The 25,758-nt window shown below is 40.7% G+C and overlaps 1 protein-coding gene across 4 annotated transcripts; it reads right to left on the reverse strand.

Annotated features, from left to right (window-relative positions):
- Window positions 1-999: 999 nt before the first annotated feature.
- agfg2 (ArfGAP with FG repeats 2) lies at window positions 1,000-25,409 on the reverse strand. 4 transcript variants are annotated; one of them, XM_034677107.1, is made up of 15 exons: window positions 25,038-25,154; window positions 24,725-24,788; window positions 22,782-22,875; window positions 20,485-20,600; window positions 18,468-18,612; window positions 17,953-18,073; window positions 17,747-17,851; window positions 16,171-16,203; window positions 12,857-13,111; window positions 10,584-10,656; window positions 9,549-9,592; window positions 9,226-9,318; window positions 8,698-8,817; window positions 4,978-5,048; window positions 1,000-1,961 (listed from the first exon to the last, which is right to left on the reverse strand). In XM_034677107.1, exons 3-15 carry the CDS (start codon window positions 22,833-22,835, stop codon window positions 1,914-1,916), a joined length of 1,278 nt encoding a protein of 425 aa, XP_034532998.1. In that variant the 5' UTR covers window positions 22,836-22,875; window positions 24,725-24,788; window positions 25,038-25,154; the 3' UTR covers window positions 1,000-1,913. The 4 variants fall into 4 exon arrangements, with proteins under 4 accessions (XP_034532998.1, XP_034532995.1, XP_034532996.1 ...); XM_034677104.1 differs by lacking the exon at window positions 24,725-24,788 and having other exon boundaries at window positions 25,038-25,409; XM_034677105.1 differs by lacking the exons at window positions 16,171-16,203; window positions 24,725-24,788 and having other exon boundaries at window positions 25,038-25,409.
- Between the last annotated feature and the right edge of the window lie 349 nt (window positions 25,410-25,758).

The raw sequence follows: 25,758 nt of genomic DNA on the forward strand, positions 1-25,758 counted from the left end.
GTTTCATTTCAAGCTACTCAATGGACTTGAACTGCTTGGATTTCAATAAAAAGATGGGAAAATTAGGGCTGCTCTAAAACTTTTGACCGGTAGTGTATATTAATAATAAATAAAAACTTGACCACACTATATATATATATATATTAAATCTATTAGTTCTATTCGAAGCCATTTCATATCCTGCTAAAGCATAAACATGCACACGATTGCATATGTTGCATTGTTTTTAAGTCGAACCAATGTTTCCCACGGCCCATGAAGGCAGCATCCCGTCCAGTGTGTGTGGAGTAAGATTTCAGTGTTGGCGCTCGCACGAGTCCATCGTGTTCTATTTATTGTGAAAATCCCCCTCTGTCCTGTTTTCCTATGTGAATATTTCTGCTTCCACAGCCGCGACAGAATCATTCAGTGAGCAGAAGGTTGCACAGAAATGTTTCAAATACAGGATCAAGGTTTACTCGATAGGTCATGTAAGAATTAAGAGGTTATTATTGCGAGTATTGACCCCTGAATGCAGCACAAACGGCTGTAATTGAATAAATAAGGCTTACTACTACTATTCAAGCTGTAATGAGGTATATGTGTGTGGCTGAGCATTGAATCATTCTCTAAATGGAGCATAGCTGTGATAAATCAGCTGAGAAACACAAACAAAACGTATTTTGATATGAATTATTGAGATTTGGATTTGCTCTGGATTTCAAATCGAAATAAATCTTTCAAAATGGTCTAAAAATAGTCCTTCTGAAAGCCATAAAAGGTTTCTATATTTGTACTGTATCCTTATGCAGTATCTATGTTATTATGTAATATGCATCCGTAAGTAACCTTGTGCACGAGAGGAGGAAAGTGAGTATGACACGCCCTCTGCTGGTTCAAGAAATCAGTGCAGAACACCCGAGGGTATAAAGTCAATTTTTGAGCCTGTGATTTGGTAGGTTGTGGAATAATTTCACACTTCTACACATAAATGGAAAATAATTAAAACACCAAGACTCGTAAGAAGCAACAAACTGATTTTATGAACATGAATACTTGTTGTTAACAAAGACGCTGTTACATGACTCTCTTCTCTTTTTTTGATTTGGCAAAATAAAAGGAACGAACTTTGCCTTCGTGTCGAGCAAATACCCCCCAACCCAAAAAAAAAGAGGAAAAAAAGCAAGAAACATTTTGGTCCAGTACATGAAGCGATGATGTTTTTTTTATACATATTTTGAGTTATTCTGAAATTGCTTTTACATTCAGTAGCATCTCCTTTTAGCCCTCTAAGCGCATGCAGCCTTGGAGTGGAAAACACAAATCCTCCTGCAAAGAGGAAACAAAGAAACGGTGACAAAACCAAACATTTTCCACATACCCACTACAGAGAGAAACCCACGTTATCTCTCAGTCTCATGCATCAGGAGGCGTTTAAGGCTGTTTGAACCATCTGTGGAAACTTGTGATGGAAAGTGAAAAGTCTCTTTTCCTTTGGACGATAAACGGATGAATTTACCAGCAACTGGTTTTTATGCACTTTTTAAGCAGGAGATGAAAGCAAAGTAGTAGCAGCAGCAGCAACATGTGTGTTTCTGCAAAAATCATAGAGGCGTCTTTTTACTCGTGACTCCCACAGAGCCCTGAGGTGGCGTCTACTGGCACACAAACACCTTTTTTTGACACAGCAGGGGGGAACACGCTCACACGTACATACATAAACTTCATAATTACATTCACACAATTTTTTTTCCTCTACAAACACGTAAACACAGACAGAGAGAGGGGCAGAGAGAGAGAGAGAGTAAGAGAGGGAGGAGAGAGGAGAGGAGGGGGGTGAAATACTTCGAAGGCATTGAAATGGCAGCGACTCCTCAAGTTCACTCCTCCCTCGGTTTCCCAGAGATGGATGGGCAGTAAGGAGAGGAGGGGGATCAGATGAAAGGGTTTCGCGACGTCCCTCGGCTGGGGTAAACATTCCCCTGTAAAGACCAGAGAGGCAGAGTGAGAGACAAGCAGAGACGCAACATCATGGAGGGGAAAGGGCAACAGCTGACTTTGTAAATACTGTAAGTGAATGAGGGCAGATCCATGAGTTATGATCAGAAATAAAATATTGTGCTAGTATCTTTGTCAAGGGCCTGTCTCCACTTGCAGCATCTTTTTTGTGCTGGTAGTGCCAAACAAAGCCAGTGCAGCTCAGTGTTTTCAGAGGTTAGCATCCTCGCAAAATATGGCCCAGTGTCAGCTATTTTTTGTTGCTGTGCTCACAACTCGCTTAGTTGAAAGTAGGGATTCACCGAAGATTCAGCCACCGAAAATGGCCCAAAAGTGCATTTTCGATTTTCGGCCTGAAAGACTTTTATCGCCGAAACAACACGGCCGAAACAGAATGCTGTGATGACGCAAACAACAACCGTGGCCAGTACGCGCTTGTGGGCCAACATGTCATGGAAACTGTTGGAGCAGCCTGCTCCTCCTAGCCCCACCCCCCCTGCTCTCTCCTGCTCACACACACCTGCAACCTGTTGTTAATCACTCCTTGGTATTTAAGCCAGTCAGTTCCTTTGCTGGTTGCCAGATTGTCATGTGTGCTCCTGCCTGCTTGTATCTTGGCCTGGTGTATGTTTTTGTCTCCTTGGAACTTGACCTCTGCCTGTTAACATGTTTTTGGATTTTGCCTGCCGACTCTGTACCTCTGCCTGGTTGGACTGCTTTTGGGTTTTGAAGTTTGGAATGGACTGTACACTTCTTTGCCTGCTGTTTAATTAAATCACTATCTGCCTTAATTCTGCTCTTGGGTCTTTCCTGAACTGTGACACAACATGTCTGCATCTGTTATTCCTTTAATCGCAGCACTAAAGCGTCTTCTAAGCAAAGAGGTTGAGACGGACCACAGAGTGAAAACAATGAAAAGTACACTCTTAGAGTCTGTCAGCACATGTTTCACTGAGATCTATTCGGATCCTCTGCACTTCATCGTGACTTGATCCGTGTTATAAAGATCATTACTTGGATGTGTGAATAAAGCAGCGCGCACTAGAAATGATCCAGGCCAAGATGGATGCAGAGAACCCGATTGGAGACGGAGAAGCGCACAGCGCAGGAGAAGGAGAACAGAGTGCAGAAAAAAGGACTCGTCTCTCTGAACCAGATGAGGGGCATGCACCCTCGTTGTCTGATATGTTCAATGAGATCCTTAATTTTAGTGAGGTTAGCACACAGTCAGAGCCATAAATGCAATGGTAGGGGAGACCGGGGACGGTTGTAACATTTTTGACATTTCTGTCTATAACTTTGAGCTCTTTTAACCCAGTGTGTTCAAACTGCTAGACAAACTAGCTTCAAGTGTCTGATAATAAATGACCTTGAACATGCCTGTGCAACACAAACTGAAAATGCATGGCTTAATCTCAAATCCAAGGAGTGAAATGTTACAACTGTCCCCGGTCTCCTAACTAATAATTGGCACAATAATTTATTTTGGTGTTTCGGTTTTCAACCATGGTTTCCTCATTTTCGGTTTTCGGTTTCGGCCAAGGATTTTCAACAATGTCTCCTCTCCATCAGCGAATAATCAAGATCAAAAAGGGGCGGGGCTTCTGATATAACCTTTGTCAACAATAATGGCAGAGGTCTGTAGCAACAGGAAACAAACCTCACTCGTTTTTCATGGGTACAATGTCCAGGTCTGGAGCTGCTGCAAATCGCACAACGTGATTCCTATCAATTCTTTTTACATGTAAAATTGTATTGAATAAAGGGAAATAAGCATTCAGAGCACTTTCAAACAGACTTCATGGTCACTAGCAAGGGAAGCTGAAATGCTGCATTACAACTTTTGTAACCTTACAACAGAAAGTGTGAGAAGCGCTCTGAAATTAAAGATGTGGGTGCTGCCAGGGGAAAAAAATGCTGTCAGTGGACACAGGCACTCGTATACCTTTATGGGCCTACCTTTTATACAAGTTATGATTTTATTCTTTTTGGAAGAGGGGCTTTCCCTTTACACATCTCTTTAATGCTCACTGATCATGCACCCTTCATCACATCTGAAACGTTTTGCCTTTATGAGAAAGAAGGCAATGGTGGAGCGGCAATGCAAAGTAAGCAAGAGTCGTTTAAATCCTACTTAAAGCTACAGTGAGGAATTTTCCGTTTGTATTGATTTTGGCACCCCCGTGGACAAAGTGGTACATCTTATCTCTTAGCTGATTTTCTCTGAACAGGTTTAAGTCTTGTTTTCAGAGCAAAAAACTTCATAATGATCTCTTTAAACCAGGGGTCTCAAACTCAAATTACCTGAGGGCCGCTGAGCATCCAGCCTTGTCACAAGGGGGCCACAAGTATTCCACAAATAATTAAAATAAGAAAATGTTCAACTGTATTTTTCACAAAGAAATAATGATGCTCCCACTTCTCCTGAAACACTCTGTGCTCGGCATCAACCTTTCTTTTGGCTTTTAAAAAAGACATCTCGATTAAACAATGCTGACAACGTTAGCAGCGTGCTAAATGTTTGTTTTTCATCCACTCATGCTGCATTCATGGTCAGCTCGGATATCGGAAATTTATTTCCTAGCCGCAATAGCTGACCGTGCCTTGAATGCAGCAGGCTGGACTTTACTATAAATTGATATCAAGTGGCAGGGGGGTGTTTTAAATGGTCTTTCGGGCCGTGTCTGGCCCAGGGGCCAGGAGTTTGAGACCCCTGCTTTAAACAGTCAAACACATCACTCACTATGAATCTGCAATGCAAAAATGAAAACAAATGCTGATTCTGACACCTACGCTGCAGCAGTAGTTTCATGTATTTAAAGTAGCTGCTTTTGTAGAGGCATCCATATTAATTTCAATTTGTTTCATAACCAGTAAAACATCTTCTCACAGGAGCTTTAATTAACAAAATAAAAGAAACCAACTGGCCCATATTTCCACTCCTTTTTTAATCCCTGAAGCACACCTGGGAACCCCCAATATGCAGAGCATTGAACTCACCGTAAACGGGTTCACCGACATTGGTCGAGGGACTTTGGGCTGGGAGTCGGGCGCAGGAAAGGAGGCAAAACCTGAAAAAGAAAAACATAAGAAAGTAAATACTCAAGGAAAAAAAACATGTTCAGAGGGGTGAAGTCAGAAAGTGAAACCAGAAACTGCAGATGAAGAGGTGAGCCACAGGGCCTGCAGCAGCAGCAGCAGCAGCAGCAGCTCTGCTCTGAGTATATGAATCTGTATTCCTGTGCTGCGTCAAGTGGTCACTGCTGAAATAATGAAACATTTGAGACGTGCAGATGCCTCTCAGCTCCTCAGAGTTTGATCTGCAGCCGGATCACATACTGTACATGTCACACTGGCAGCTATAGCTCTCTATCTATATCTATCTATATCTGTATGCAGGGATTTATCTTAGTACAGCGTGTTCTTTATCAAATATAAGGTGTAAGGATGTCATTTAATTTTGCAGGAAGAAGCCACAGAGATCAAATGCAATCATTTTTTTTGCAGCTGTAAAAAGTCTTAGCATCACTTTGATCAGACTGAAATATTTCATTCCTTGAGGGTCTCTTGCTCCCTCCAGACTCCAGGCAGCTCATATCACAATTTGTGAATTGCTTTACAATTAGAGTTACTTTTGATCATATCAGGGACGCTTGGGCCAGGGATTTGAATGAGGAGGTGTCTGCTGAGTTTTGGGAAGAAGCAATGTCACAGATTCATCATTGTTCAATTAACTCACGCTACAGATTAATCCAGTACAAGGTGATGCACAGACTGCACTTTTCAAAGACAAAACTACATCACATCTTTCCTTCAGTGTCTTCTGAATGTGATAGATGCTGTTCTGCAGAAGGATCTCTGGCACGTCTTTTTGTGGTATTGCCTTGTACTGCACAACTTCTGGACCTCAATTTTTGAGTTTTTCTCGAAAGCCTATACCAGAGACATTCAACCCGACCACAACCTGGCCATCTTTGGATGCTCTGCAGAGACTTTCAAGTGGTCGTATGATATGCAGATTGCTCTGCTTTTAGGGATGGTGGTTGCTAAAAAACGTATTCTCCTCACATGAAAGTCTACTTCAAATTGGTTCAAACGCATGCTGTATGTTTTACAAATGGAAAAATTGCATTTGCACAAACTAAACACACAGAGTAAATTTCAGAGAGTTTGGGGACCTTTTTTTGGCACAATGTAACATTAACCCGTCGTCCTAGGAGGGATTTGGGGAGCCTAAATTTAAACCTCTTTACACCAAGTATTCATGTCACCTTACCTCATTCCTGAGTTACTTTAGTGATAACAATTTTGAAACATTATTTATGTATCTCTGTGAACTGGCAGCACTGTTTTTGTTTATTTGGTTGTTTATGTTTGCTTGTTTGTATGTTTGTTTGTCTGTCTTTCTCTCTGCTAATACTTATCTGTACCTTAAGTTTAATTAAGTGTGTTTCAATTAGTATGTTTGATGCTCTGTTTTCAACATATTTGACAGTAAAATCTAAAACCTATAAATAAAAAATAAATAAATAAATAAATAAAAAGAATGAAATATTTCAGCAAACATTGGATGCATTTTTAAAGGTAATTTGTTTAGACATTAATCACATCCAGAGGATGTATTTTACAGTTATTGAATAGGTTGTCACGAAATTTGGGCACAAACTACAACACAGTCCAGCCATTAAAGTGTTACATCTATATAATATATTTTTTTAAATGTTACCATTGGGTCATTATTATCACAATTCTTATTTTATCATATTATTATTGTTGTATTTTATTTTATTTTACTTTATTTATTTAATTTACTCTACTTACATTATTCATTTTTACTTTTCTTCTGGTCCTGTCTCTTGGCTTACAGTTGTGCTCATAAGTTTACATACCCTGGCAGAATGTATGGTTTCTTTGGTAGTTTCTGTTGTCTTTATGATATAAAAAGAGTAAACACAGTTGTTTGATAAAAAAATTGCTTCATTCAACCACTAACCATGAGTGAAAAAAAGTTTTTCTCTTATCATTTATATTCTCTGAAAAATGGCCAAAAAAAATCACAAATTCTGCCAGAGTATGTAAACCCATGAGCACAACTGTATATATCTGTTCCTTAAAGTGCAATTTTAAAGGTGACATATCACGCTTTTTTCATCAATATATATTGGTCTAAGAGGTCCCCAAAACATGTCTTTAAAGTTTATGCTCAAAAAAACACTTTGAAATCAGATTTTGGTCTGCCTGAAAAGCCCTCTTCTTCAGTCCTCCTCAGAACACTCTGTTTTCCCTCTGACCACGCCCCCTCAGGAAGTGGATGTGCCTCGGCTGTCCAGCACGTTGATCTAATGTTTACATGTTGGCTGAATATACATGGCTGCTCAGAGATCACGTTACTTCAACCCTCTGAATCTGATCCAGAATCTGATCCTGACGGAGAGGCGCCTGTAGCAGGACCTTTCTGAAGGATTGGTCATAGATTCTGTGTTTCTTGTTGTTTTATTTGTCAGTATGTAGACGTGTGTCTTGGTACACAGCTACGAACATGTAGCTATGCTAACTAGCGCTAGCACTTATCCATGATAAATAAAAATCATCCACTAGATCTTCAAATCTGCAGACGTGGGGAGTAAAACCGACCTCTACCAGAAAGGCAGCAGGACCTTTTCTGAAGGATTGGTCACAGATTCTGTGTTTCTTGTTGTTTTATTTGTCAGTATGTCGACATGTGTCTTGGTACACAGCTACAGCTACAGCTATGAAGATGTAGCTATGTGGCTATGCTAATTAGCGCTAGCACTTATCCATGACAAATAAAAAACATCCACTAGATCTTCAAATCTGCAGACGTGTGGGGTAAAACCGACCTCTGCCAGAAAGGCAGCGGGACCTTTTCTGAAGGATTGGTCACAGATTCTGTGTTACTTGTTGTTTTATTTGTCAGTATGTAGACGTGTGTCTTGGTACACAACTACAACTACGACATGTAGCTATGTAGCTATGCTAACTAGCGCTAGCATTTATCCATGATAAATAAAAATCATCCACTAGATCTTCAAATCTGCAGACGTGGGGAGTAAAACTGACCTTTGTGTTTATTAAGACAGCCTGCAACTAGCATGCCTCCCTCCTAAGCTCCTTGTTAGCACACATTTGTGCAGGTAATGAAACACGGAGGGGGGATTCAGTATTATTTTATACAGTCTATGGGCTGAACAAGCTCCGAGCTCTGACTCCGTGACAGACCGGATATTGTTGTTACGTAACAAAAACACGGAAGTCTGAAACGGCTCGTTTCACACACATTTACAGAAAGGTGTAGAAATCAGAACAGGGGCAGAATGGATTTTTTTCATTCTCGGGGGGTTTGTAGACATGCCAGGGAAACATATTTCAGGTAGAGAACCATTAAAAAGTCCATTTTGCATGATATGTCACCTTTAAAGAAGGGCCAGTTGATTTATATGACTAAAAAAAGAAAAGTGATTTTAGAATTGAGATATTTGGATATATATTTTCATAAAGCTAAGTTCTTAATAGACGTGTTAACGACATCCTATTATCAGGTTGTTGTATTTTTTGTGTTTTTGATTTTTGATTTACTTTATACGTATTTTGTTTTACTAAAAAAGAAAGACATATTCATGTTTTTAAGATGTATTGTAAAGTGTTATAATGACAAGATATCTCAATAAAAAGAGAATCACAAAAAATAAAAAATGTTACCATTGGCTTCCTGGTTGACAGCTGACTCATGAGGAAATGCATTCTGGGAGGTTGGAGCCGGGAAGGGGGCGGACGGAGGAAACACAGAGGTGGGCGATGTGACAAACGCACTGGAGTCACCTGGAGAAGAGAAGGATGCGCCCACACAGAGAAGATAAAAACTCTGGTCAGGTGTAGAGTGGATACATCAATGAAATCATAAGCTGCAGGAAGAGTCCGACAGGGAAACAGAAGCTGTAACGCACATAATCAAGTTAACCTGAAGATTTGTGACAGCGCACTTCAGCAGTAGCGTGTCCAGAGTTTTTGGGCTCTGGTTAACGCATCGTACAGACAACACAACAGACGGGCCACATATACATCTTTAAAGCTAAGTTCATTAAGGACTCAAAAAGAAGATGTAGCCACTGTGTCCATCACCTTTAGAATAAATAAACAACATGGTTACTTTGATACCGGAGACGCGTTGAGACCTTTTACCATCTAAATGTTAAACTTGGTCTTTGGGCCCCTGAACATGAGTCTCACCTCCTGAGGCGTTGCTGAAAGGGTTACTGGGGGAGAGGGCAGGGGGCTGCTGGGAGGCCGAGCCTGAGCTGGAGCTGAATGGGTTTGGGAAATCTGAGACACACAAGAAGAGAGAGAGAGAGAGAGAGAGAGAGAGAGAGAGGGGAGGGGAGGTCATTCAGAGTGAGTGGTGGTACATTCCTGTCTGCTCAAACACACACTGCTCTGAGTCACACACATGCATCCTAATTAGGGGGAGTCAGATGGCTTTAAAGAGAAGGAGCTGCAGGTAAATACAGAGCAGCTTCGCAGGGGGATCAATGCAGTCCGTGCTCGCTACCTACTCGCAAAGGTTTGGGAGCTGGAGACCGTATCGACACCAGGGGAGCTGAGAAAACAGCAGAAAAAGAACAGATAATCAATCAGAGTGTGACGGCTCTTATAACAGATGCAGCACATTTTAGAAAGTACTAAGAAACAAAAGCTACATTTAAGTGTTATACCATTCAAAGCTGATTAATAAGATTTTTTTTTAAAAAAAGGCTTAAAATCAGAAAGAAAATTTAAAAATCATGTTGAACAAAAAGGGGAGTTTAAAAATCATGTTATTGCAAAACAAAAAGCTGAATTTATAGAAAATCTGAAATAATTTAAAAGGTACAGTTTGCAGAAAATTAAATATTTAACAACTTTAATATTCAGATGGTTATAATCTCATTTAGACACACTTATGAATATTATATTCCATATCTACCAGGCCTGTTCTGCGAAATGCCGCTAAATATTACACACTATGCCTTTAAAACATAAAAGCCAAATTTAAAAGCTAAAATTAAATTAAATTAAATGCTTAATTTTCATGTAAATTCAAAAACCAATGCAAAATGTTTTTAAATGTAGAATTAAGAATTAGCAAAATTAAACAGAAATTTCATATCTTCAATAAAACAAAGACTGAACTAAAGGGAGAATTTAAAAAGCAGTTAAAAATCTGAATTTAAATAGTATTACAAAATGATATGTAGCGCAAAAGTAAAAAATAAAAGTTTAAAAAAAAAGTTTAGTTAAAAAAAATATTTTGAAAATCATACCATTAATTGCTGATATAAAAAGGAAAACTTAATCATACAAACAAAGGCTGTGTTTGAAATAATAGTTAAAAAATAGTTTTTGAATTGCTAAAAAGCTGAATTCAAACTATTTTTAAAAAATTAAGTAAGACTAAAAAGGTTTGGAAACAAAAAAAAGCTTAATTTAAAAAAACAAAAGCTGAATTTTAAGAGGAAACTTAAAACTCATATGAGGAAAAACATGAGTTAATAACAAAAAATGAAAATTGTTTGAAGTCATGTCAAACCAAAGGTGAATTTGTTCTCTACCTGGCAGGGGTGGAGCTGGAGGAGAGTCTGTTTCCGAAGAGGGTGCTGTACTGCGGAGGGCCAGCAGGGGGAGCTGTGAACAAACATTTCACACAGACCAAAACATAACTGAGAGGCTTTAATGAGTCCTCATAAAGAGATCAAGTGCTGCTCCTATGAGCCTGACATGTGTGTAAAAAATCTCACAAAGAGCTCAGTTGATCTTCAAGCATTTAAATCATCAGAGAACTAAAGCAGAACAAATCCCCCTGCATAAAATATGTGTGAGTCTTGATATGAATCAAAGAGAGTGGGGGGGGTAGAAAATCAATAACCTCATTACTGTGGCAGGCTGTGGAGGCTGCGATGAAGAACAACAAAGCTTCTTTTGGAGAGCTCGAGGGCTTCTCACATGAGTCCTGAGCGTTAAAACCAGCGTCTCGGTTGTTAGACAAGTACAGCTGATTTTTTTAGAGCGTATCAACAAGGCCCTTTGAATAAGACTGAGCATGATCTGGAGCAAACACAATGAGCATAATTCAGCCGCTAAAAGCCTTGGTATTTGGAGTAAGGATGTTATGCAACCTTGTTGAGCTGGCCGTGACAATCTGCATCACATGGAAACTTTAACTCTCACCATATCTATCTATAAACATGTTGTGGAGGAGGTGGTCAGGTCTTTGAGTGAAAGTGTAAGTTCAACAAAGTGAAAGCACTTTTTCATAAGTACAAGTCCATCAATGCTCTACTGAAGTACTTATTCATATTCATATAGAACATTTGCATCTTTTTTAAGAACCGGAAACATCTAAAACAAAGACCACACTAACTGTATTTTCATTATTCATTATCTTACTGGTCAATTTGTAAGATTATTCATTTTTAAGTAGTTTATATTAGTCGGAAAAAATGTTGAAAATGCTCTTAACTGCTTTAAAGAACATCCCAGAATTGTTTGTCTTTGTTCACTCAACACTCTAAAAGTCAAAAATTAATTTTTTTTTACCATAAAGGGAAAAATAGTGAGCAAATTCTATGAAGTTATGAAGTTAGGACCAGCACATTTTTGACATTTATGCTTTAAAAAAGTGCAAAGACCATTCATTTTCTGTTAATGTATTACCAATCAATTATTGCAACTTCCATGAGCACTTTGTGTCGTGAGAAGAGCTGTCAGCGTTTATGCATTACAGTTTGTTTTTGATTGCTTAGACACGATTTTGAAAGCAGGGCCCATTTTGTCATAACAGTACACACAATTCACACAACCACACACACAAGTAGCAGAACACCTCAGATCCTTTGCAAAATGAAACACTTGTAAAATCTATACACTAATTAATCAAAACCATATTTTGTTATCATATGAAACACAAAAGTTTCATATGACTTAACTCTGTTTGAACCAGTTACACACTACTGCTGCTGCTAACCTAAAACACTTTTAGCAATTATACTTCTCAGTGTTAAGAGTTCTGTAAGTGAAGTAAACAGAGAAAGTGCAAATATACAATAAATTCACCAAACACTACTAAAGACTACTGCTGCAGACTGATAAGAATATACATTATTTCTCTCTATATGCCGAAAACAGTCAACATGTCAACATGGAGAATCACAACAAAACGTCCCAGTTTTCATAGTACTACAGTAGTGTGCATAACACTGTAAGCTCAGCAAATATCAGACAAACATCAAATACTGGATCCAGTTGCAGGTGAACTCACCTGCTGCATTTTTATAGTGCTTAAACCTGATTGGTGTGTCTACAATTAAGCATTCATGTATTGACCTGATGGCTGTGTTTAACTAATTGGCTCATAGGTGTGGTAATTTGACAGTCAGTGCTTTGGAATTGCAAAGAAGTGACATCATGATATACTTCTGTGTCTAATGTATACAAGTGTGTTTAGTGTTTTGCAAAAAGTGTGAGGCTGACATTGTGCTTATAGTGGTGCAAATCTGGGCCGATGTTTTGCTCCTTGAGTGTAAGGTTTTGAAAATTGTGTAATACTTTTGATTTTAGTGTTCATTCAGTCGTAAAAAACTGTAACCGCAATGCCATAAAGGTTGGGAATCAACCCATACATTTTTTAAATTTTGCACTATTTTGTCCCTTTTAGCACCCCATAGTTACGCTGACGCAGCATCTTCCTGCTTCCCGCTGCCACCGTGTTTGGAAATAACGACACCACTGCTTTCTACAACTGCTTTAACATACACCTGCCCCTTGTATGGCCCATTAGAGGCTGACCATGCTCATTAAAGAATCCCCAACCTCAAATATTTCCCACCTGCGACTACTGGTGGCTCGGAGAAGACGCTGTCCAGATGTGACACTGCAGCGTATCTGTCCCCCGGGTGGGAGCCGCCGAGCTGCGTCGTCTGGCCGACACCCCCAGGCTGCTGCTGCGTCTGCGTCTGCTGCTGGGACAGAGACTGAGGCAGGGACTGCGTCTGAGGGTGGCTCAGACCTCCGAAGTCGACACTGAGAGACTTGGGGAAAGCCCTGAAGGGCCCCGTGGACCCTGAGGCAGATACTGTACGACCTGTGAGCAAGAAAACCAGACTTAGCTTCAATGCAAGACGATATGTAATGCAGAATTTGACGCTTTAAAACCTAAAGGGTCAACACTGAATTATCTCTAATCATGTTCCACATATGAGGGAATGTATACCCGAGCCTAAGGCTAGGCTGCACACCCCATAAGGTGATACAATAAAAGGAATTACAAAGAGGGATTTAATGTAGCATTTCATTTCTACTAATACAACCAAGCAAACATAAAATCAAGAGGTTTAAAAATCATATCACAAGACCTTCATATTCTAGATGTTCAGATGTATGCATCATTAAAATGATGAAGAGGATCATTAAATGATCAAAAGCTGAAGAAAGTCACTGAACTTCAAAAGCCACTCAAACTAAATGTACCTTCAGGTATTTTCTTTCTGCTCTTAAAGGAGCGTAAACCTTTAAAAAAGGACTTGTAGTGGAAGAGAAATTAATTTACCCTGACATGGATCATTTAGTACGTGCTCTGGTGCTCCTGATCATCTCACTTAATCTTTATCGACTCAATCAACTGGAGAAGATCATGGGGTATAATCCAAAGACCCAGAGCAGGAGACTAAAAGATTAAACGGGCTGAAGTGATATTATTTTCTCAGCTGCTGTTTCCAAGGTCAAGCATGAACTCTGGACCTCACGGACAGAAAACAATCTCAACAATCCCCCTATGAGCTGGTGACAAGTCTAAAGGTTTTCACTATGTCACAAGCTTCATTAGCAGAAGAGGTTTGACAGGTTGAATTGATGTAATATCTTCTGAAGTCTTACAAACTTCTCCTTCCTGTTGTTGGTTAATAACTGTGCTGAGTCTTCCTGGGTGCCTTATCGCCTTAAAGTGCTCAGAAAAAAATCTGCAACAGAAAAACTACTGTTTCCTGACAGCTACGCTAACTCCTATATCTTGACGAGGATCATGTGATTCATTGAAATCTACTAAACTGATATAAGGTGACAAAATAGAACCCAGGAAAAGCTAGTTCAGAAACAGAGTGCTCCATAATGCCCTATCCAGATCTATATATGAAAATAACCTAGTTCAGCTAGCTTAAATTGCTATACAAAAGAATGTATAATATATATGAATGAGTTATACCACACACATTTATTAACTAGGGAAGTAAAAGCTATAAGCCAGACAAACAACCCATAAAATAAGGTCATTAATACCATGCTTTGCCATTTCCATGCTATGAGGTTTGTCAAACGTAGGATTAGCTTGACATATTTAAGCTAGCATAAACAGTCATCCCAGTCAAGCATTAATAACACAAAAAGTAAAAAGTAAAGCAGCAAGTCAACAAGTTTTGGGAGAGTTTTCAAAGCAACAACAAAAATACAATTTTAAAAAGGCAGGAAATAAGGATAAATATCACTGCAGGTAGCAAGCTTTCTACAAACATTAGCCACAAAGCATGCTAGCATTAGCAGAAGTGTAAGCATGGGGAGCTCAATGAAAATTGTTGTTTTTTTAACCCTCCTGTTATGTTGTCGGTCAAATTGACCCTTTTTTAAGTGTTTTTTAGGTAATACATGCCTTCCAAACCAGCTAAATGCAGCATAAAAATCTAATTTATCAACATCACTTCATAAAATAAAATAATTCAAAATGTAAAATAAAATAAACAAAAATCAGTGTCATGTAAAACTATTGTATTTATATTTAAGGCATTCCAATGTACATTAAAAAAGTTTTAACATTAATTTAAATGAAAACTGAGTGAGTTATCCTCATTGAACCATGATCTGTGAGAATTAAAGAACACCAAGGGACTAAATCTTGATTTAAATGGTTAGTGATGAATTAGATTTGAAAAATCGTGTATCAGGATTTTTTGGGGTTCTGATCATAGACTGTATAAAATATGGACGTAGTATCTGTGACATCATCCATCTGTTTCTGAAGCGCTGTTTTGAGGTCAATCGTCAGCTGTAGCCATATTGCTGCTGTCAAGCGAGTGTGACGTAAAGGAGGTGGGCTTTGAGCCCACCTGTCAATCAAGTCAGCTGTGCCTCTCATTAGAAGACTCGTAATCTCAATATCTTTAAAACTGCCGCATTAGAAAAAAATTCACCCTCCGTACAGTGTGTACCGATCCAGAAGTGAGCTATCCAGACTACACTTGTCTTTTGTACCAGGCTGTAAACATGTTTATTTCTGCTTTAAAGATCGGCTTTTTTGAATTGGTGTGTATGTGGTTTCCGGTACTTCCGGAGCCAGCCTCAAGCAGGTCCTCAATGAACTGCAGTTTTCCACTTCCGCATTGGACTCATATTTTTAGACCGGAGGTTGCCGCTTGGTTCTGACACTTTTTGATAATTGAATATGCCCCGGGTCAAATTGAACATTATTGCTGTTCCATAGAAACAAACATAACAGGAGGGTTCAAACGCGGCTTAGTTTATCCGTCATCTGAGGAGTCAGAGACAGAGACCAGACTTCATATTATCTACACACAAAGCATGCCACACTAGAGCAGCATATTTTTGAGATATGATAATTTACTACTCCAGGGCTAGAGATAGCGCTTATCTTTGCTAACATACTCAAACTTCCAAGGGTACTTGTTTGGGATGTTAATGTGTTTCGTGGGATTACAGCTGCAGCCTACATACTTTTTAAGTGCTCCAACACCAACGTGGTGAGAAGTATCAGCAGCCCTTCGCTGACGGGGGCAGCAGTTGAGCTAAAAATAGCATTACTTGCTTTTTTTTCCTCTGAGGGAACAGCGTGTGTGTCTCCTTGACCCTCCTGGGATTTAAATCTGGGCTTAAAAGAGGGAATACCTGAGTGATGAGGAAAAATATCGACCCAAATATCAGCATGTGACACAAGCTGGGAAGCTTTTGGAAGACATAGCGGTGTGCCGTCTGTCAAATAGCTTAAAGAAAGCTAAATTCATATGCACATGAGGCTCAGTTAGCGCCAGGAGGGCTCACAGATTGGTCGACTTATTATGAATGACACAGCATGGAAGAGCTTATTGATCCCAGCCATTCAGCACACACTCAAATGCATCAGTTGGTGCCATGTCTTACCTAAAGTGAAGTGGTTTTTGAAAGAGCTACTGGCTATGAGGGAGAGGGAGGACAGTGAGATAAGACAGAGAGAGAAGAGAAGAAGGGATATATTAAGTGGAGAGAGGGGAAGAGAAATGGCATTCAAAGAGGAATCCAGTGTGCTTGGATGAAGATATGGAGCCATTTAAAATCCAACATGATTAAAGTAGACAAAAAACACTTCAGAATGAGAATCATGACTGAAAACTAAGTCACATTTTCCTCTCCTCAAAGTGACACTTTGAGGCGGAAAGTGTCAGAAATGTCAGAGAAAATATTCTGCAGATCCTCTGCAACAACTAGAAACTAGCTGAGGAGATAATCGTGTAGCAGGCTACTGATTATCTATTACTTAAAAACAGGTTTTAAAGTATTGTTCAAATCCTGAGAAACATTGTGCAGTGCTGTTTTTGAAGAATGTTAATTAAAAAGAAGGGGACCGCATTTTTAGGGGCTGTTGTCACCATTTAACACATTTGTGGCTTGAGTGGGTCTTTACAACAGCAGGACGATGTAAGCCCTTTTTCATACTGCCAGTTAAAGGTGCAATATTTACAACACTGTAACGTGTCACCTTCAATATGAATGTCTCAGAGGCGTGATCTTGGGACCAAGCTGTTGCACCACTGTGGCAGTATGGGAGGTAGTAACGGAGGCGTTACAAAGACGTGATCACTGTGTGCCGGCGGAACAGCTCTGTCTGTGTGTGTGTGTGTGTGTGTGTGCATTGTATCCAAGTGTGTGTGTGTAGGTAGAGCTCCCACTGTGTGTTATCCCTTTGTGTGTCCGTAACACTGCAATGCAATGTGAATTTGACACACTGGGACAGCAATATTACGCCGTTGTGGGATCAATATGAAAGTGCAAAGGAGCTGTGGTGGACTCACGATATGAAAAGGGCTTAGGTTAACTACTAGTCCCTGACTGATATATTGTGTGGCCCATACCATCACAGCCCATCCCAGATATATGGCTGACAACGTGTTGTGTTATATTTTCCCAGTTAAGAAAATGCATTCAAGATAAAAAGAGACTTTCACTGTCCAACTGAGGAAGTTCTTTGTATTGGCTGCCATATCGGTTTTCACTCGTCACATCAGTATCGGTCTCAAAGTTTAGATATCTGTCTGGCTTTAGAAACTATAGTCTATTTTAATGCAAAGTACTGAAGAACAATGTCGTTCCATACAATGTGTTTATTTATAGACAGTGTTGGCACACAGGAAGTTGTGTAGCTATACAGGCTATGCCAGTTATAAAACATTGCAACGTATCCTATAATTTGCTTGTGTGATTCAGGCATCATCGCAGCTATTTTTAGACCGTCTTTTAATGCTCAGTCAAATAAATTGCACTGTTCTTAAAGCTAACACTGAGGTCACTGTTTAATGAACATGAATCAAATCAAAGTAGGCCTATCCTCTCTTTTTCTCCCAGAGTCTTCCTGTCACTTTCCCCTGCCTATAATAGATATTACCAGATATTTATTGAACATTTAAAAAGGGAAATTTGAGACAAGTCATTACTAAGAAGGAATAATAAAAAAGAAGGGAACCTGAGGGCCTTGGGAGAGCAGGAAAGGAGGGTGTGTGGCTTTGAGCTCCTAAGCCCGACGTAAGAGAGCCTGGCCGCTGTCTTTCTATCCCACACAGGGTGGGATCTACATCAGAGATAAGACAAAAAGAAGCGCAGTGAAAGGTGAGGCTATCGATCATATCAGTGAAAAAACATCATCTCCTCCGGTAGGGATCGACCTCTGACCTTTCAGCGGGGGGTCTCTGAAGCTTTGAGAGCGTGACGGCCGAGCCGTGAACACGTCCGTCCGCATGTCGGCGGGTGAAATTGCAGGAGCGCGGTCCCACGATGGCATCTGGGACTGAGACTTAAGAACAGGAGTTGAAGAGAAAGAGAAAGAAGCAGATGGGAGGCGGAGGTAGAGAGACACACAAAGGCAACAGAAGTGAGTCTCTTTCATGGTTTCTCAATAATTCATAAGCTGAAGCTTTGATGTGGAGGCTACCTGGCCCGCTCACTGTCCGACTCATCAGTCTCTGTCTCTGTGCAGCAGTGAATTCAGGTCGACGCTCCACCTTATATTCTCTGTTTCATTTTTGGACACTCTTTGAACTACTTGCCTGCTCTCACTTCCTCTTTTTCTTCCACACCCAAACACTTTCTCTCATGAATCCTCACTCTCTCTTTTCCTCACCTCCCTTTTATCTGTATTACGCTCTCAAGCCATTACATGCACACCTAGGTGAACAAAGCTATCTTACCAGTGGTCTTGCAGACCTGGCGTTGGGGGGCATATTATGAGGGGGGGGCTGGTTTCCTAAGGGACCATGTGAAGGAGGTACAGCCTGGACCCCTGGGCTCCAAGGACCCTCAACATCCCTCCGGTTTTTACTTTTTGAAAAATGCCTGAAAGAGACGGGTTATTTGATGGAGTTAAAATGAATCTGTGTGACTAACCGGCTTCACAAGAAGCACAATTAAAGCTTGATATTTAATCAGTATTCCACCTACCAAACTTCATGACGAAGAACAGTTCTGAGATCCTGAGACTAAACCCTAAATAATGACTCTTCTTTTATTCCCAGCATGAAAGCAGCTATTATCCTGAGTTAATTTTTCTGTGTGGGTGTCTCCATTTAAAACAAGTGGATGTCTAATTTCAGAACAAACGTCATCAGATGTTGTTTGAATCTAATTTGTATGCATCATGCTCCGTTGCGTTCAGAAATTAAACAATTAGAGGATTAATCAACGACAAAATGAGCGGAAAATTAATCTGTAAACATTTTTTTTCCAAATAATTAATCTGATAAACAATTTTCTGAAGCAAACACACCCAAACAAAGTTTCTTTAGCCGTGCTAGCAGCTCTCACAGAACGAACTGGTGCTACTAGCTAATGTCAGTATGGTAAAACATTTACATTCAATGTCACACCTTTAGTAAGTTTCACACACAGCATCCACTAAAAGGACTTTACATCAAGTTGAAAGCCCTCTGAGATGCAGCGATGACTATCCTGTTTAACATGTGTAGTTCTGTTATCTAAATTTAGCTAGCAAGCTATTATTCAACAACTCAAATGTAACACAGCAGAGCTGAGGCTAACATGACAGCCCTTGTAGTTCCATCATCATCACAGAGTGTTGAAACAAAGTTTAAAGCGCTGACAGGGGTCTTATTAAGTTTTGTAGGCAACACAGCTAGAATAGCTAACCATCAAATTGAACATTCAACATGTATTAAAGCTCCTGTAAAGAGTTTTAGCTAGTCAGAAAACAGACTGAAATGAATACGGTTACCTACATATTACCCACAAAAGAAAAGAAGGCTATCTGAAACATGATTGAGTAGTTCTGTTTAGTTATTTGTAATGCTAATGGATTGTAGTTGTAAAGGCTCTTATGAGCACAGTGCAGAAACAGCCTTTGCTCATATTTTCTATAGCAAATATGCAAAGTGAGTGATCCTGCACAACTTTCACGCAACAGGTTCAGGTAAGAGACAAGGGGCACAGCTTTGTCCACAGGGGGTGTCAAGAGCAACTCAAAAGGCGTTTTTCAACCAGAGGGACTTTACCCCGGAACTAGGGAGTTTACCCCGGAACTATGTGCGTTTCGACCGGTGGACCTAGGGGCTAAATTTAGTTTAGGGGTAGACAATCTCCCACCTAAAAAGCCCCTGCTAGGGGGGTAGTACTTTTCAAAGGCCTTCAGGCTGCACGTTTCTGATTGGTCTGGCATTTGTAGCGTCATCATTGGACCCGCCATGTTTAAAACACTGCAAGTCACGCTGCAGTGTTTACCTTTTACTTTTCTTTCGAATTCAACATGAGCGAGAGGAGGACCTACGACTGGTGGAGCGACGAGGAGGTGCAGCCCTTGCTCACAGTGTACTCCGAGGAGGAGTTCCAGTGGGACTTGTATACGCAATGGGGGCACAGAACCTTTTAGTTCAGGGTAAAGTAGTTCTGGGGGCTAAAAGACCCTGGAACTCTCGGTCGAAATGCACCTAAAGTATAAGTTCCTCACAAGAGGCTCAAACTCAACTAAACATTTTGGGGGTCAATTTTTCCAGAAACCAGGTAAGTTGTGCAAAATTTGACTCAAGGAACTTCTGATGAGCATTTTTCTTGATATTTTAGAAACATTTCTTATAACACAAAAAAATGAGAACTGAATTTATCATGGATGTGAAATCACTGCCTAACTCTTAGCATTCATTAGTACTGCTTAATCACATTAGCATGATATGTTGCACACAGAACCGAAATGCTCACCACTTTTTCTTCTCATATTTGTCCTGAAGGAACTCTTTGAACTTTTGAGAATCCTTCATGTCGGAGCAGCCGTCCGTCTTTGGGTCAAACACGCACAGCCATGTCCTTCGCCCGACCTTAACACACACACACACACACACACAAATCACACAGCTTGGGTCGGTTGTTCACGATCAAAAAAAGGTTGATGTCAAACCCCTTCAACATAAAATCAAACAACAGCTCTTTCTTTGGTTTGACATTTTGTGTCAGAGAATCTCTCACTGACAGATTTTCCCATCTGTGACTCATATCCGGTTCAAGAGTCAGAGTGAGGCAAATATTACCGCCTATGATTCATAGCTATATAGATCACTCTCCAGAGGATGATGTGCAAAGAAAACTGGACCATATCTACCCCTGCCTCACTCATATTATAGGCTACTTGGCTCACATACACACACATCGTGTCCTACACCGAGTGTATATAAACGCACAGCACTTATCTTGATAGCCTGAAACACTTGACTCTTTTTTATGTGATATAAGCTCCACAGAGGAGGCTTCCCGCACTAGCAGCTAGCAAAATGGTTGCTGTAGGAAAGCATTCTTACATTACATGATTGGTATCATGTCAGCTCGGAAAGGTTAAGGTGAGAAAACCTTAATATAACTTTCAATTATGATCAGAGTTAAAACAGGGTTCATATTGCCTGTGATATCAGGCGAGGGAGGAGGTCGTACACTAATGACAGAGGGACACAGAGTGCATCAGTGGTGGTCTCGACCGGTCTTCATTTAAAAAACGGAGTTCACCCAGGCCGAGACCGAGACAAGACCGAGTAAAAATACTTTCGATTCTGAGGCAAGACCGAGACCTCAATATGTGGTCTTGAGAACAAGACCAATCTTGAGTACTACAACACTACCTACCAGATAATACTGCCAGTAGCTAGTCAGTCACTGAAAGCTAACATTACTGTTTTGTTGTTTTAAATACAAAAGGAAATGCTTACATTTTTAGCTAACACAATGTTAATGCCTCATTAATTCATCTGTTATTGATCTACTAGCTTACTTATCCTTGCTAGCCAAATTCTTCATTGTGTCTTAAAGCTACAGGGTTATCAAACATGTGGCTTTACTTTGAAATATGAGCAGACGACCTTTAGCATTTTCACTATCAATAGTCTGCTTTGTAACTCAATTATGAATAAGTGGTAAAAATAGAATTAGCATCATGTGAACAACATTTACAACTCAGAACACAAGTGTAACGCCACGTTTGGAGCTTCCTACTGTTAGCATGTTTTCAGAGGAAAATAATCATGGTGTGAAAACAGTAAAACGCTGGGTTTTTGAGTTCTTTCCCGCTATTTGACCATTTTCTAAGAAATTTTGTGACTTGTGGAGCAGAGAGGGAGGGGGAAGACATGCAGCAAATGGTCACGGCCGGGGAATCGAACCAGCGACCTCTGCAACGAGGGCTATCGCCTCTGTATGTGGGGCGCTTAGACCACTAGGCCACCAGCTCCCCTTTTGTGACCATTTTTAATGAAGTTTCACTAAAAAAGCCAAAAGCCTTTATCATTCAAAGCCAATATTTTGGGATTTCAGGCTATTTATCAGAGAACAACAAAAGTGGAGGAGGTTAAACTGGACATTTTTACAGAAACTTCAACTCTGGGTTTAAGAATGTGCTATTCTGTGTGGTAAGGTATTCAAATTATTACCTTAATTTATTCATTTTTTAAGAGAAGCTGAAATTATTCATTTTTTAATCATTAAAAGCAGCAATTGCTGTTTGTGGTGACTCTTCTTCAGGTTAAATTTCAAATGAATCACAACACAATCCACAATCTTTTGCTGATTGCTGTTTGAAGGGCGTACAAAATAGTATCACATTTTTGTATCATATCTGTGTGGATGTGGTTCCACCAGAAATGTTTCTCTGCCCTCCTTTAAAGCAGATTGGGAAACGCTAGCATAAACACACACACATACAGAGGAAGTAGATGGTGGTTTGGGTGGGACAGACATGGCCGGTCCTTTTGTTTTCTTGGCTATGTGTGAGCTGGCCCCAAAAAAAAAAAAAAAAGCCAGACCACAAAGACGAGTTCAATTGCTGAGCCATAAGGGACGTTTCATATTCTGTATCAAGGCCAAGGATGAGTGTGAGACTTCAACGTAAACCAAAAAAAAGAGAATAAAGAGCAAAGCGTCTCGTGGGAGTTTAACAGATTTAGGATAAAACATTTATATTGTTGTTTTGTGGATGGCAAGTAGCCAAATTGCCAAGATTGTTCAATATGACTCACCTCGTTGCCATGATTTTGAAGGAATTCAACTTCCTGTTGGGAGAAGGTTGTCATGGAGATGGACTTGACTCTATGAGGAGGGTTGAGGCCTCTCCTGGGACACAGAGGAGAGATGGAGAGAAGGGATTTGCAGGTAAAAAAAGGCAGAAAAATTAAGAGGCGTGCAGTGATTCCTCGCCTCTGAGACAGGACTACAGGGACAGAGCAGGTGGGAGAGGAGATGTCTGTCACGTGACTGTGAATAACAGGGCAGAACCAGTGTAGAATACAGAGCAACATGTTTCCAGAAACCAGAACCTCCTATCTAGTCCATGCTGGGGGGGTGGGGGGGACACAAAGTGGGACACCTTGATGTAGGTGTGCAAGTGCTGAAACCATCTTCCTGAGAAGTGCTGGGACTACATGCAGATTAAAATGTGACAGCACATACACACAGGGGCGTGTCCAGAACTTTTTGACCGGGATGGACCAACTGACAATAAACTCTCACAATAAATAACATTTACCTTTCTGTCTTCACAACCTACATTTATTAAATTATAAAACAGTTCTTATATTCCCTTTGACTTAAAAAAAAACATGACAAAGTAGCATAAATCTTCTAAGCTCAATTCTTTAAGGACTTACAAAATGTGGTTTTTTTTTCAAAGTCAAATTTGAGGGCACTAATAAAGAAATCTACTGTCAGCCTTTTAACTCATCCCAAATTATAGATTTTAACCATAGACTGTATAAAATATGGACGTAGTATCCGTGACGTCACCCATCTGTTTCTGAAGCGTTGGTTTGAGGCCAATCATCGTCTGCAGCCATATTGCTGCTGTCGAACGATTGTGACGTAAAGAGGCGGGCTTTGAGCCTCCTCGCCAACAGTGTTCTCGCCTGTCAATCAAGTCAGCTGTGCCTCTCATTGGAAGACTCGTAATCTCAATATCTTCAAAATTACAGCGTGAGAATAAAATTCACCCCCCCGTTCAGTGTGTGCAGATCAAGCGGCAACTTCCGGTCTCAAACAAGGAAGCCCATGCGGAACTGCAATACATCGAAAATCCGCTTGAGGCTGGCTGCAGAAACACCGGAACCACATGCGCATGAATGGGAAAAAGACGATCTTTGCAGCATTGATAAACATGTTTACAGCCTGGTTCAAAACAAAAACAGCTTGGCCCTATGAAGCTAATCTCTCTATCAGCACACACTGTACGGTGGGGGAATTTTTTTCTAACGTGACGGTTTAGAAGATATTAAGATTTCAAGTTTTTGCCAAAATAAGGACATGACTGACTTGACTCCCGGTCGGGAACACATAGCTGTTGGCTTAGAGGCTCACACTACATTACACTCTGCCTGGTTGAGTTCCGCGTTTCCAATATGGCTGCTGCCGTCGATTGGCTTCAAAACAGCACTCAGGAACAGATGGGTGACGTCACAGATACTACATCCATTTTTTATACAGTCTATGGTGCCGATCGAGATATGAGCTATCCAGACTACACTCGTCTTTTGTACCAGGCTGTAAACATGTTTATTTCTGCTGCAAAGATCAGCTTTTTTGAATTGGTGTGTATGTGGTTTCCGGTACTTCCGGAGCCAGCCTCAAGTGGATCATCGATGAACTGCAGTTTTTAGCTCTTCCGCATTGGACTCATATTTTTAGACCGGAGGTTGCCGCTTGATTTTAACAAAACCCCACCTCTGACAAGCCAATCATAGTTTAGGATTTTGGGGGGGTGGCCCCTGGGTGGGATTTCAAGGGGTGCCAGTGCCACCCTTGGCCACCCCTCTGGACACGCCACTGCATACACTCACACACACATACAGTATACACTCGCCCACATTGGAGAGGAGCCTAGAGAGAGTGAGAGAGTGAGTGAGTGAGTGAGTGAGAGAGAGAGACAGAGAGACAGAGAGAGAGAGAGAGAGAGAGAGTGGTAGTGTCAAACCTGCACCATGACGAAATGAACCGTAAATCAGAGCTGGAAAATGACCAACTATAGCGGTCTGAAGCTGTTGAAGAGACGCACGAGAGAGACAGAGAGGTGAAATTCATTTCTGCACCGCAAAACGCTGGGAAAAATCAAGAAAAGCCTTGTAAATCTGGCTCTGGGTGTTGCATGGTGCAATATCAGGCCTGGTACTTTAACTCAACTGCTCTATTATGTGTTTGTCCTCACACACTGATGCTAAAAATGTGCAGTAAATAAACCCAGGGGGCGCGGCAAGAGAGGGGGTGGGGGGGTGGGGGGGTTCACTCACAGCATTCCGGAGCACGACGTGCAGACGAAGCTGCCCACCGTGATGTCGGTGTAAGTCACCCCGGGCTGGTTGCACTCGAAGCAGTGTTTGTTTACTCCAGACTGGGCCAGCTCGCGGACCTTGCGGGCGCAGATCTCCTGGTTGTCCCGGTGCTTTCGGTTCGACATGTTTTTGTTTTTTCTTTTTTAATCCCTCTGCTTCTCTGCCCCCGGGGCCTGATGACTGTCAGGCTCGGTGTGAAGCCGGTGTAAACCCTCCTTGGTCCTCCTCCTGGTTCCCCTCTCTACATGGAGCGCTTCACGCCCGCATTATGGGAACGCTTTTATGCGGCTTCACCCTCCCAATGCAAGAGAGGCGCGTCAAGTCACACGCAGAGAGCTGCGCGTACAGGAAACGGTGCGGATTTCCTTCAGAGTAAAAGCAAAGAACAGGTGGCGCTTCAGATAGCACCTGATTTTATTGGCTGTGGCCTGTTTCTTTAATACGTTGTTCCAAAAAACAGGTTACCTCATCAAAATTTAGTGGGTCAAGGTATTTTCAAAATGTCATGGCTTATGTGGACTGTTTCCAATATTCCTCTAATTCAACAAAAGTTTTACCAAAATACCAATAAATCAATCAATCAGACTTTATTTATAAAGCACTTTTTATACAATTGCATTGTAACACAAAGTGCTGTACATAAAAAACAACCTAAAATAGAATAAATTAAGAAAAAGAT

Source organism: Notolabrus celidotus, chromosome 23, assembly GCF_009762535.1.
Source record: "Notolabrus celidotus isolate fNotCel1 chromosome 23, fNotCel1.pri, whole genome shotgun sequence".
Taxonomy (NCBI): domain Eukaryota; kingdom Metazoa; phylum Chordata; class Actinopteri; order Labriformes; family Labridae; genus Notolabrus; species Notolabrus celidotus.